A 13997-nucleotide genomic window follows, 5' to 3' on the forward strand; every position below is an offset into this window, starting at 1 on the left:
CCCTGGACGGCTTTGGGGGGGGGATGTGGTGGTGAGCTCCTGCAGTCCCAGGGGGACGCCCTGGGGTCCGGCCCTGTCTGGGGATGGAAACCCGGGCCTTGGAGCACCAGCTTTGGGTTCAGCAGCCCGAGTCTCACCTCAGCCCCACTGGCAGCAACTCGGGAACCTCACTGCAGCTTCTGGCCTCTCTGACCTTTGTCTTGTGCTCCCTGACCCCCAGTACACTTATAGGCTAGGCTGCTCTGTGCGTGTGTATCTGTCTCTCTCCTGGTGTGTATGTGTGCGTGTGTGTATGTGTGTGTGCGTGTGTGTGTTTGGGGGGCTATCTTCTGGTGTGTGTGTCTGTTGTGTCTCTCTGTTGTGTGTGTGTTTGGGGGGCTCTCTCCTGGTGTGTGTGTGTATATGTGTGTGTGCGTGTGTGTGTTTGGGGGGCTCTCTTCTGGGGTGTGTGTGTCTGTTGTGTCTCTCTGTTATGTGTGTGTTTGGGGGGCTCTCTCCTGGTGTGTGTGTGTCTGTGTGAGTGTGTGTGTCTGTGTGTGTGTGTCTGTTGTGAGTGTGTTTGGGGGGCTCTCTCCTGGGGTGTGTGTGTGTATGTGTGTGTGCGTGTGTGTGTTTGGGGGGCTCTCTTCTGGTGTGTGTGTTTCTGGGAGGCTCTCTCCTGGTGTGTGTGTGTGTGCATGTGTGTGTGTGTTTGGGGGGCTCTCTCCTGGTGTGTGTGTGTCTGTTGTGTCTCTCTGTTGTGTGTGTGTTTGGGGGGCTCTCTCCTGGTGTGTGTGTGTCTGTGTGAGCGTGTGTTTCTGTGTGTGTGTGTCTGTTGTGAGTGTGTGTGTCTGTTGTGAGTGTGTGTGTTTGGGGGGCTCTCTCCTGGGGTGTGTGTGTCTGTTGTGTCTCTCTGTTGTGTGTGTGTTTGGGGAGCTCTCTCCTGGTGTGTGTGTGTGTATGTGTGTGTGCGTGTGTGTGTTTGGGGGGCTCTCTTCTGGTGTGTGTGTGTCTGGGGAGCTCTCTCCTGGTGTGTGTGTGTGTGTGCATGCGTGTGTGTGTTTGGGGGGCTCTCTCCTGGTGTGTGTGTGTGTGTGTGTTTGGGGGGCTCTCTTCTGGTGTGTGTGTGTCTGTTGTGTCTCTCTGTTATGTGTGTGTTTGGGGGGCTCTCTCCTGCTGTGTGTATGTCTGTTGTGTCTCTCTGTTGTGTGTGTGTTTGGGGGGCTCTCTCCTGGTGTGTGTGTGTGTGTGTGAGTGTGTGTGTTTGGGGGGCTCTCCCCGGGTGCCTGGTGGAGAGCAGGGCCCAGCTGACCACGGAGTGCCTTTGCTGGTCCTCGTTCCTGTGACACTGACCCTGGGCTTGTCCCTCTGTTGTTCATCTCACTTCCTTCATTTGCCAGGGGGAGCGAGGCCTGGACGGGTTCCCCGGGAAGCCGGGGGAGACTGGTGAGCAGGTAGGTGGGCAGGACAGGGTGGGGCCTGGGTCGGCTCGTAGGGCCCGCGGGCTTCAGTCTGTGTGCTGCTCGGCCGGGGGGCTCCGGGAGGCTTAATGACCAGCCCCCAGCTTGCCGCTCACGGACTCCTCCACGCCAGAGTGGAGGGATCCCAGAGAACACACCGCTTTAAAACTGGTCTAACCTTAGTTTCACGGCAGCTGGTCATTAATGGAAAGACCGCAGGTAATGTGCGTATGTTCAAAGTGATGCATGAATTGCAGTCCTGTCCCCAAGACTAAAAGATTACAGATAGCCCAGATGCTCATAAATAAGAAACAAGTTGAGTAAATTAGGGTCTGTATTAAATAGACAGAGGCAATAATATGAAGCTGTGCAAATTAACGGAACTCTTAATGTCCTGATACGGCTGTTCTGTGAGATGCATCCGTGAGTCCAAAGGGGACCACATGGAGATGTGGGCCTGGGTTAACTTTATAGCAACAAGTGCAGTCTGGGAAAACTTGTCAAGGGAACCTTCTGGGGGAAAGGCCAGGACCAGATCTGGAGGCGTGTTACCCTCAGCCCTGCCTTCTCCACTCACTCCCCTGACTTGACCACGTGTTCTTCTCTCTCTAGGGAAGACCCGGTCCTCCCGGCGAGCCAGGGCCCCAGGGACAGAAGGTAAGCCAGGTGCTGGGGTGGGAGATGGCCCCTGATGAGCAGATGTGGAGCTGCTCCCTGGAACAAATCGAGGCCTGTGTTTTGGGGGGTGTCCGTGCTGGAGTTCTGGGAACAAAGTGCAGACAGAGGTGGTGAATCGTGCATTAGAACTCAGCCTACAAGAAACTTCTGGTTATTGTATTTAAACATTATTTTCTATTTGGGGGAATAAAAATCCATCTAAAAAACAAATGAAAATAACCCATTATATAACATCTGGACATATTAAAATATTGTGCTTCTTAAATGGCTTTTCGGGCTAAGGCAGAGGAGGAACAAATCCAAAAAAATCTTACAAACTCCTTTTCCTCTTTCTCCTTCTCTCCTTTGCAGCATTTACATTTTTTTTAAGCCAGAATTATAATTCTGAAAATGTGCTGGGAATTTCATATATAAAATAGAGGTTGCATCTCATCCTGCTGGTCATCTATGTTAGAACATTTTCACAACAAGGCTTATTAACTCAGTGAATTTGCTGCTTAGGACTTCTGTAATGCAAAGAACTGCATGTAAAATTGTGAAGTGCTATGAAAATGTATGAAGATGATAACCTTGAAAGGCCTTCAGGGTCACAAAGGAAATGGAGAAGGCATGCTGTGCTCTGGATTTATAGCAGGAGGGGTGATGAGACCTAGCCCTGCATTTAGTACAAGAGAAAGTTTCTTTCAGATGCTTAGGCCCTTAAGAAGGACATCAGACTTTGGGTCTGAGAACAGCCAGGAGAGAGGTGGGGCAGTGGGGGGAACCCAGCTAAAGTGAGGACGGCTGGACCAGAGATGCTTGCATGCGCTCAGCGCCTCCCTGCAGAGTGCAGGTCAAGGTCGCTGCCCGACTCAGATGCCCTCCCAGCACAAGCTGAAAATAAAGGAAAAGAAAAAGGCTGCTCTGACTCCTTCCAGAAACAGGGTATAGTTATAAATAAATAAGACACCTGTGGGCTGAGAAAGCCTCTCTTTAGCAGTGATGGCTGGAGAAGGTTGATCTCTTCCAGACTTGCTCACTTGAACTTCAGTTCTTGCCTAATTATTCTCTCTGTCTAAATATTTTTAGAGTTGAGATTTATATTGTTCTGTTATCCTGGTGTCAGGATTTTAATGTATTCTTGCAGTTTTCTTGACACTGAGGATGCTAAATCCTAAAATAAGTGGTTTATTTCAAGTCACTAAGAGGGGATGGTTCTTAAAGTTTGGATCTAGGTGACAGCTCTTTCCCACTACTGCATGTGTGTGTGTGTGTGTGAATTATAAATTCCAACACCCCCCCCCCATTTATAGAGGTGTTTGGCCCCTCCTGATTGGGAGATAGCTGAGTTTTCATTGCTTATGATGAATGCAGCAGAAGTGGGAAGACAAGGTCCAAGGGCCATGGTGTGATTTGGAGCATTTATTGAAAGAGTCTAGAAACCAGAGGTTCTTGGGTGATGATACAGTGACTCTCAACTCATGTTGAAGGAATGTTACTGGGACAGATCTTGGCTGCTTTGCAATTTGAAACAGTCACTGGGGCCATAGCTCAAAATCACAACAGTCCCCTATAATGAAATGTCTGTCATTTCTCCGCAGGGTGCCGCGGGTCCTGCAGGCCCCCCTGGGGTTCCAGGCTCTGTGGTAAGTGGTGCAGCCCCTAGAGGTTAAAATCCCGGACTCGGACCCTGATCGGATTGTGTAGTTGGGAGAGTTGTTGCCTCTGAGAACGAGGTGGAACTCTTCTGATGACATGAGCTGGCTCTGAGGCTCTTGCACACTGAAAAAGGGATAAAATCAGATAAAAGTCAGAAATGGCTGTACAGATGCTCCCCGTGGAGTGGAGTGGGGGTGCCTATTGAGAAGAGGCCACCAGCTTTCTGACGTCTGGTTTGTCCCCCAGGTGCAGAGAGAGGGCCTGAAGGGCGAGCAGGTAAGCGGGCTGTGCGTTCTCTTGCCGTGGGGCCCCAGGTGGTGGTAGAGATAGAAAGGCTGCCAGCGTGGGGGCTAGACTGCTTGCTGAGCTCAGACGGAGCCCCTCAGAGACGGGCCGGATTGACTATCCACCAGGAATGCTGGTTCCCACCAGTGTCTCTGCGTCCCTGCCGGGAACTTGGGAAGAAGACAGTCGGCAGAGGGTCCTGGTTGGAGGCCTGGAACATGAGGAGGGGGCCTCATGGCTAATTCGTGTTTGGCTTGTGTTACCAGGGAGCCCCCGGACCACGGGGTCACCAGGGCCCACCTGGGCCACCAGGCGCTCCGGTAAGTCTCCCCCCCGCCCCGCCGCCGCAGCCTGGGATCCGCTCTGAACACCTCTAAGTCTGCAAAATCGTGGCCATTCTCGTTGCTGAGTGCAGCATTATTTCAGAGGCTCATCCCATCACCTTGAGTGACAGGGGTTGTTCTCAGCATCTAGCACAGGAGACGCTGGGCCTTGAAGACTGCAATCAGTGGGCACGAGTCAGGCATTAGCAACTTTGGACCTGGGGTCAAAGCTCAGGCAGCCTGCCTCCAGAGTCCCCAGGCCCAGACTGGTGCTCAGTCTGGTGTTTTAGTTTCCTTTTAGATAAAATAGAATAAAACATTGGGCACTTCAACGCCAGTTGAATCATTTCCAATGCACATTTGCTCTTTGCTTGGTTCTAATTAATACTGACTCTGAAGTGACTTGGAACACTTCAGCCTTTGGTTTTTTCCTCTGTTAAGAATTTAATGTTAAGAATAACCATTTGGGAAGAGGCCATTCAAAGGGACTCTGTGATCATTTTTGATGTGAGTTCAGATACTAAGGATAATGAATATGAATCGGTCAATTCCACATGTTGGTGGTTGAATCAGGTCCCTTTTGGTAACATACTTCTGCTTCTTTCAAGTAACTATTTCATTGAAGTAAATAAATCTTATTTTGAAATGCCCATAGATCATATTTAAAGTAAATCAGATTTATAATTCAGATTTATAGTCAGATTTACAGTAAAGCCCATTCCTCATTAGGATAAATGTGTTAAAACTAGAAGAAACTTAGAAGATGTCTTTTGCTGTTATTCAGTCACTCAGTCATGTCTGACTCTTGGCGACCCCATGGACTGCAGCACACCAGGCTTCCCTTTCTTTCACCATCTTCCCAGACTTTGTTCATACTCATGTCCTTTGATTTGATGATGCCATCCAACCATCTCATTCTCTATCACCTCCTCCCACTCCTGCCCTCAATCTTTCCCAGCATCAGGATCTTTTCCAATGAATTGGCTCTTCTCACCAGGTGGCCAAAGTATTGGAGCTTCAGCATCAGTCCTTCCAGTGAACATTCAGGGTTGATTTCCTTTAGAATTGAGAAGATGTTTAATTCCAGTATAATTAGAAAAATTTCACATCAAAAAATTCAGAATTTTTTGATTCTGAATTCAGAAGAGAATAACTTCTCTTCTGTCTCTATAACCTTAGATACCTTGCTTAAGCCCTTCTGAGACATGATTTCCAAATCTCTCCACCATTGTCAGTATGTTGAGAGATTTTAAGTAGATAACATGGGTAATATAGTGTGTTCAGATCAGTAATTGGCAAGTATTGATCATCTGTGTTGTAGTACATCTTGTATGCAAACATATGCATAGTAAGTTTGGAAGGGTGAAGTTGTTTTTTAAATCAGTGAAACTAAGCCATGCCGTGTGGGGCCACCCAAAATGGACGGGTCATGGTGGAGAGGTCTGACAGAATGCGGTCCACTGGAGAAGGGAATGGGAAACCACTTCAGTATTCCTGCCTTGAGAACCCCACGAAAAGTATGAAAAGGCAAAATGATAGGATACTGAAAGAGGAACTCCCCAGGTTGGTAGGTGTCCAATATGCTACTGGAGATCAGTGGAGAAATAGCTCCAGAAAGAATGAAGGGATGGAGCCAAAGCAAAAACAATACCCAGTTGTGGATGTGACTGGTGATAGAAGCAAGGTCTGATGCTGTAAAGAGCAATATTGCATAGGAACCTGAAATGTTAGGTCCATGATCAAGGCAAATTGGAAGTGGTCAAACAGGAGATGGCAAGAGTGAATGTCAAAATTCTAGGAATATGCGAACTAAGATGGACTGGAATGGGTGAATATAACTCAGATGACCATTATACCTACTGCTGTGGGCAGGAATCCCTTAGAAGAAATGGAGAAGCCATCATGGTCAACAAAAGAGTCCGAAATGCAGTACTTCGATGCAATCTCAAAAATGACAGAATGATCTCTGTTCATTTCCAAGGCAAACCATTCAATATCACAGTAATCCAAGCCTATGCCCTAACCAGTAATGCTGAAGAAGCTGAAGTTGAACAGTTCTATGAAGACCTACAAGACCTTTTAGAACTAACACCCAAAAATGATGTCCTTTTCATTATAGGGGACTGGAATGCAAAAGTAGGAAGTCAGGAAACACCTGGAGTAACAGGCAAATTAGGCTTTGGAGTATGGAATGAAGCAGGGCAAAGGCTAATAGAGTTTTGCCAAGAGAACGCACTGGTCATAGCAAACACCCTCTTCCAACAACACAAGAGAAGACTCTACACATGGACATCACCAGATGGTCAACACAGAAATCAGATTGATTATATTCTTTGCAGACAAAGATGAAAAAGCTCTATACAGTCAGCAAAAACAAGACTGGGAGCTGACTGTGGCTCAGATCATGAACTCCTTAGTGCCAAATTCAGACTTAAACTGAAGAAAGTAGGGAAAACCACTAGACCATTCAGGTATGACCTAAATCAAATCCCTTATGATTATACAGTGGAAGTGAGAAATAGATTTAAGGGACTAGATCTGATAGACAAAGTGCCTGATGAATTATGGACAGAGGTTCATGACATTGTACAGGAGGCAGGATTAAGACCATCCGCATGGAAAAGAATGCAAAAAAGCAAAATGGCTGTCTGAGGAGGCCTTACAAATAGCAGTGAAAAGCAAAGGAGTAAAGGAAAGATATTCCCATCTGAATGCAGAGTTCCAAAGAATAGCAAGGAGAGATAAGAAAGCCTTCCTCAGTGGTCAATGCAAAGAAATAGAGGAAAACAACAGAATGGGAAAGACTAGAGATCTCTTCAAGAAAATTAGAGATACAAAGGGAACATTTCATACAAAGGTGGGCTCGATAAGGGACAGAAATGGTATGGACCTAACAGAAGCAGAAGATATTAAGAAGAGGTGGCAAGAATACATAGAAGAACTGTACAAAAAAGATCTTCATGACCCAGATAATCACAATAGTGTGATCACTCACCTAGAGCCAGACATCTTGGAATGTGAAGTCAAGTGGGCCTTGGAAAGCATCACTATGAACAAAGCTATTGGAGGTGATGGAATTCCAGTTGAGCTATTTCAAATCCGGAAAGATGATGCGGTGAAAGTGCTGCACTCAATATGCCAGCAAATTTGGAAAACTCAGCAGTGGCCACAGGACTGGAAAAGGTCAGTTTTCATTCCAATCCCAAAGAAAGGCAATGCTCAAACTACCACACAATTGCACTCATCTCACACGCTAGTAAAGTAATGCTTAAAATTCTCCAAACCAGGCTTCAGCAATACGTGAACCGTGAACTTCCAAATGTTCAAGCTGGTTTTAGAAAAGGTAGAGGAACCAGAGATCAAATTGCCAACATCTGCTGGATCATCGCAAAAGCAAGAGAGTTCCAGAAAAACATCTATTTCTGCTTTATTGACTATGCCAAAGCCTTCAACTGTGTGGATCACAATAAACTGTGGAAAATTCTGAAGGAGATAGGAATACCAGACCACCTGACCTGCCTCTTGAGAAACCTGTATGCAGGTCAGGAAGCAACAGTTAGAACTGGACATGGAACAACAGACTGGTTCCAAATAGTAAAAGGAGTACATCAAGGCTGTATATTGTCACCCTGCTTATTTAACTTATATGCAGAGTACATCATGAGAAACGCTGGTCTGGAAGAAGCACAAGCTGGAATCAAGATTGCTGGGAGAAATATAAATAACCTCAGATATGCAGATGACACCACCCTTATGGCAGAGAGTGAAGAGGAACTAAAAAGCCTCTTGATGAAAGTGAAAGAGGAGAGTGAAAAAGTTGGCTTAAAGCTTAACATTCAGAAAACTAAGATCATGGCATCTGGTCCCATCACCTCATGGGAAATAGATGGGGAGACAGTGGAAACAGTGTCAGACTTTAGTTTTTTGGGCTCCAAAATCACTGCAGATGGTGATTGCAGCCATGAAATTAAAAGACGCTTACTCCTTGGAAGGAAAGTTATGACCAACCTAGATAGCATATTAAAAAGCAGAGACATTACTTTGCCAACAAAGGTCCGTCTTGTCAAGGCTATGGTTTTTCCAGTGGTCATGTATGGAAGTGAGAGTTGGACTGTGAAGAAAGCTGAGCACCAAAGAATTGATGCTTTTGAACTGTGGTGTTGGAGAAGACTCTTGAGAGTCCCTTGGACTGCAAGGAGATCCAGCCAGTCCATTCTAAAGGAGATCAGTCCTGGGTGTTCATTGGAAGGACTGAAGCTGAAATTCCAATACTTTGGCCACGTCATGTGAAGAGTTGACTCATTGGAAAAGACCCTAATGCTGTGAGGGATTGGGGGCAGGAGGAGAAGGGGACGACAGAGGATGAGATGGCTGGATGGCATCACCGACTCGATGGACGTGAATTTGGGTAAACTCTGGGAGTTGGTGATGGACAGGGAGGCCAGGTGTGCTGTGATTCATTGGGTCGCAAAGAGTCGGACATGACTGAGCGACTGAACTGAACTGATAAGTAAGTAGCTTGCACAAAGTCACATACCTTAAAAGCAAGACTGAGGTTTGATCCCAGATCCATCTGACAGTCTAGCCCACGCTCTTTTCAGCCCTGAGTGCACAGTGCAGCAATACCTCCTCCAAGTTGCACAGAGCAGAGTGACTTTCCTCCCGGTTCCCACTAAGGATTGAGAAGGTAGCAATGCCCAGGCCTGCTTATTCCCAAGGCAGCCTTCTTGATCTCTCATTCGGGGGTCTGGGATGTACTAATGGCAGTTTTCCGTTGTATGTAAAATTTGATAAATGAGGGAGGGAAGGAAGAAACCTCAAACATTTTGGTCATGTGCTTTATATCAAGTGAAATATTTGAGGCTAGAGATGCAGGGATGAAAGCACATGGACTGATTTCATAGTTTAGTGAAAAGAGTGTGAAGAAGAAATAATTGTGAGTTGACACTTGTAATGAGGATTCAAGTATTTTGTGTCATTCCTGCAGGCCATTTTCTAGAATAAGGAGAGGGTCCTGAACCCATGGTTCTTGCAAATACTGGACTACTGCAACCCTGCAGTTCAGTGGAGCTGTCCGGGGTCCTGAAGAGGGTTTCGGGGCTAGATGCTCTTGACAGAATGGGATTGAGTACAGTGCATGGTGTTAGTGATGAAGTTCCCTTGGAAGGAGTTCAAACAGCCAATAGCCTACCTAAAGACCTTGTGAAAAATGAGGAACAGTGATGAAAGGCCTAGAGTGTGAGGTTCTTAAGGCCAGGGCCAGTATCTCTCCCATCTCTCAAATCCAGTTTATCACATGGTGGGAATTAATGCATGTTTCTGGAGGAGTGACCCACAGCAAGTATTTAAGAGGGATGTCAAAGTGAGACCTGATTCCAATTTGAGCTCATAAGGAGCACTATGGCCATGGAAGACACTTGGGGTTAGGAGCCCCAGAGCCTTGGTTTCATGTCCCAGTTCATCCACTGAGTAGCTTTGGGTCTTGATGACATCACTCTACCGTCTTATCCTCTAATATTTTCCTGACTTGGAAATCATCATCATTGATGTCACCTCCTACATTAATGTGCTGTGAGAGTTAAATGGGTGATTGTAGGAAGCACTGCTCTAGGAAGCCTTATTAAGCCCAATACAGAGATCAGTTGTTATTTCTGGCTTTTCTGAATCCCCAGCAGCACCTGGCCCAGGGCCTTCTGCAGAGCAGTGGCTCCCTAAGTATTCATTAGATTGAATGAGAGCAAAAGCTTGGCTTCAGCAGCTTCTGTTGAGAAGGGAAAACTTTGAGTTTGTGACAAGCAATCCCAGAGAGCGGAAAGTACATCCCATTCTCTAAGTGGAAACAGCATGCAGCATTCCGCATCCAGATGCTGGGAGTCACTGAGGAGGAGTGCATCTTTCATCCTTTCCCCAAGATGAAACAGGTTCTGGTAGTTGTATCAATGTTTGATTGAATATAATAAAGAAGGACCAGCTGGGCAGATCAAATGCGAGACATTTCTTGATGCTTCATGAAAACTCACCTCTGCAGGGGCTTCCCTTGAAGTGTGCCCTGATCTCACTGGAATAATCCTTGTGAGAAAGGGATATTTAAACCTTTAATTACTATAGTTGGTACAGTCATATGTTCGTTTTAATGGTGTTATTAAGAGAAAAGACCTTAAACCTCAATACAGTTCTATCACTTAATAGTTACGCAAAATGTGGCAATAATAGCTGTCTCTATGACAGTCACAGACTTGCTTCCCAGGTTCAGGGGGTAAATAATCCCCTGCTTGCCAATGCAGGAGACATAGGAGACATAGGTTCAATCCCCGGGTCAGGAAGATCCCCTGGAGACAGAAATGGCAGCCCACTCCAGCATTCTTGCCTGGGAAATCCCATGGACGGGGAGCTCGCAGGCTACAGTCCATGAGGCTACAAAGAGCTGGACACGATTGAGTGAACAACAACAACAACGTTATTATTGAAAAACGAGGAAACTGAAGTGCAGAGAAGGAGTTGTTGGCCCAAATTCACTGATAAAGTTGGTGATAGGGTCTCAGAGCTGAAGGTTTCATTTTCCGATCCACATTTCATGCCGTGTTCTAGGCGATGTCATTATGCGTGTGAGTATAAACCAGGGTGCGGTCAGGAGATCCAGGTATGTGTCAGGGCCTTTGTACCCATTCCTCACATTGTCCTCACGGCCACTCAGTAGAAGGTATATTATCCTCACGTTGGAGATGAGCTGACTGAGGTTCAAGGATGCCCAGTGTACACGTCTGAGATCAGGCGGGAGATCCATAGTGAGGGGTTAGAGGGCAGGACTTTAGTTCAGCATGACCCCTTCCTGTGCCAGTTTTCCTCGCTCAGTGGAAATTGATCGTCCTTAGACAATTTCATTTATTTATCCAGACAGTCATTTTGGATATCACTGTGGATGGAGGGTCAGATAGCCCAAGCCCGTCCTTGCCCAGCCAGCAAGATACAGTGAGAAAGGCACCAGGCTAAGAGTAAAAACACTTGGGTTCCGGACGCTGTCTTGTGTGTGCTTGACGCGGAGCACCGAGGCCGGGCGTTTGGTCCTTACTGTACTCGTCTTTATAGCGTGAACGATGGTGCCTACGACTTGGTTGTCAGTCACTCTTAATTACATCACATAGGTGCATGTGTTTAAGTGTTAGAGATTTAAGGGAATAAGATTTTTTTCCCCCTCCTGACCTCCTAGGTTCCCCATTTGAATGGGGTGGTATTTTCCTATCCAATGAGAGTGTCCAGACAAAGTATATCCTGTGATGTTTACTGTGTGTTTACCATGATCCATCTCCGTTGTTTTTTTCCCCTTTCTCTTTCTCCTAAAGGGTCTGATGGGTCCAGAAGGCAAGGATGGACCTCCCGGTTTGCAAGGCCTCCGAGTAAGTAAACTGTTTCTTTCCTGGTGCCCCAGGTCAACCACACGAGCCCCCTATTTTAGCTGCTCACACAGAGGAGGTAGTTCCAGTCTCCTGAGCTTGAGATGAATACTGGAAGCAGATTGAAGGGTTAGCTGAGTTCATCGATAGTGGCTGAGGATGGGCTGTGTGCTCAGCCTCGAGCTGGGTCCTGGCTCATCTCCTGCAGACGTGTCTGTGGTTTTCCATGAGTCGTGTATATAGAAACTCACATCTCTGTGTGATCAGGGGACACTCAGTCCTGAGAGTACTGACCCAAGCTGGGGGCCAGCCAGGGCCTCCTGAAAGAGGTGATGCTTGAGCTAAGCCTTGAGGAGAGAATAAGAAAAAGTAGCCACGAGATAATAGAGGTCTGCCCATAGGCTCTTAGCTACTCTTGAGTGAAGAATCCGTATGATTTTTGAATCTCATAACTTCTTATGGTATTTCACTTAACTTAATATAGCCCCCCTTTTCTTTTTGTCTGGATTGTACACAGCTTACAGGTTTGACTCCTGTATGTAGATAGAAAGTGTTGTAGCACACCTGAGCTGGCTGCCCACCTTGGTGCCCCCCACCACTGGAGACTTGGGCTGGCCCTCAGCCCTGGGCCCTCGCAGCATGAACACTCAGCTCGCATTTCCTGACCTCTGGCTCTAGTCTTGGAGCGTCACAGTTTTTTTTAAAACAATTATTCAAGTCTAGTTGATCTGCAGTGTTGTGTTACTTTCTGTTATACAGCAGAGTGACTCAAACATGCACATATATGCGCTCTTTTTTAACATTCTTTTCCATTGTGGCTTATCCCAGGCCGTTGGGTATAGGTCCCGGTGCTATACCGCCGGGCCTTGTTATTTATCCGTCCTGTGTGTTTATTAGCAGTTTGCATCTGCTAATCCCAGACGTTTACTCTGCCCCTTCCCCCACCCCTTGGAAACCACAAGTCTGTTCTAAATGTCCGTGAGTCTGTTTTGTAGCTGGTTTATTTGTGTCATGTTTTAGATTCCACGTCTAAATGATATGAAGTGGGGCTTGTCCTTCTCTGACTTCCTTCACTCAGCACGATCATCTCTAGGCATTGTTGCTTTCTTTTTGTAATTGGAGTCACAGGGCAGGGTGGCGAGAGTGTTAATAGAGCATGTGCCAGGGGCCCAAAGGAGGGCGCCTGTCTCTCCCTGCATCCGCGGGGGAACAGGGGGTGATGACCACGCATGTCCTTGGGGACCCTGGCCATGCAATGTTGCTGACTTGAGGTGCTCCATCCCGTGGGCACTGCTCGTTGGCGGCCTTTCCTGTGGACACGCAATAGAGACGGCGGCCGATGTCGGTGTGGCTGGGAGGCGGCTTCCTGTTCCGTCGCCTCTGGCTGAGTCAGGGGGCCCTGAGACAGGGTGACGACTCGCTCACAGCCTTATCCCTCCCCTTGCCGCGGGTGACCTGCCTCGTCAGCGTCCACTGAAGCGTCGCTCTAAAGAGCTCCTAGGGTCAGTGCTCAGGCTGCGATGGGGGAAGAGACGAGACAGAGATGAGCCACAGGGACCTGGGAACTGAGACCCTGAGACTAAAACATGGGTTGGGGAAAGGGATCCAGGCCCTTTACTTTAGAGATTAGTGACAGGCAGACAGCGTAATCCCCGGCGAGGCGAACACATTCATTTTGGAAAAAGCTGCTGTTTTTCCACAATGAGGACGTGAAAGGGAGGGGAGGTCGGAGCCGGGCACCCCCTTCCCCATCCGCGTCTCCATACCTGTCTCATCCCGCTGCCCTCTGCCGGCGGAGGAGCGGGTGTTGGGCACTCACTGCGTGGCTGGGTTCCTGCATTAGACGGAGATAGAGGAGGTTCTCTGTCACACCCTCTCCTTCTCTAGCCATGTCCACACGTCCGTTCTCCAGGTCTGGGTCTGCATTTCTTCTCTGTGGGTAGGTTCATCAGTCCTAGGACACATGGGGAAAGTAGCATGCACGTGTGTACACGGTCATGTGTAAAGGAGAAGATTAGCAGGAAGCTGTTAGCACAGCCCCCTGATAACACCGGGAGCCCAGCCTGGTGCTCGTGACGACCTAAAGGGTGGAATGAGAGGGGAAGGAGGCTCAAAAATGTATTTTTATATAATTTTATAAATTTATAAAAATAAATTTATATTTATAAATATAAACTTTATTTATATATATATAAATTATACAGAGAGTCATGACTGATCCGCATTAATGCACAGCAGAGACC

General features: G+C 47.2%; 1 protein-coding gene across 1 annotated transcript in view; it reads left to right on the forward strand.

Moving 5' to 3' along the window:
• The window catches only part of COL22A1 (collagen type XXII alpha 1 chain), a 219267-nt gene that overhangs the window by 93607 nt on the left and 111663 nt on the right, over positions 1 to 13997 (forward strand). The window contains exons 17-22 of the mRNA XM_043880230.1: positions 1380 to 1433; positions 2052 to 2096; positions 3698 to 3742; positions 4002 to 4031; positions 4307 to 4360; positions 11704 to 11757. Of these exons, the coding sequence (XP_043736165.1) occupies positions 1380 to 1433; positions 2052 to 2096; positions 3698 to 3742; positions 4002 to 4031; positions 4307 to 4360; positions 11704 to 11757 (282 nt within the window). The remainder of the gene's footprint in view (positions 1 to 1379; positions 1434 to 2051; positions 2097 to 3697; positions 3743 to 4001; positions 4032 to 4306; positions 4361 to 11703; positions 11758 to 13997) is intronic.

This window comes from Cervus elaphus, chromosome 21 (genome assembly GCF_910594005.1).
Source record: "Cervus elaphus chromosome 21, mCerEla1.1, whole genome shotgun sequence".
Classification (NCBI taxonomy): Eukaryota; Metazoa; Chordata; class Mammalia; order Artiodactyla; family Cervidae; genus Cervus; species Cervus elaphus.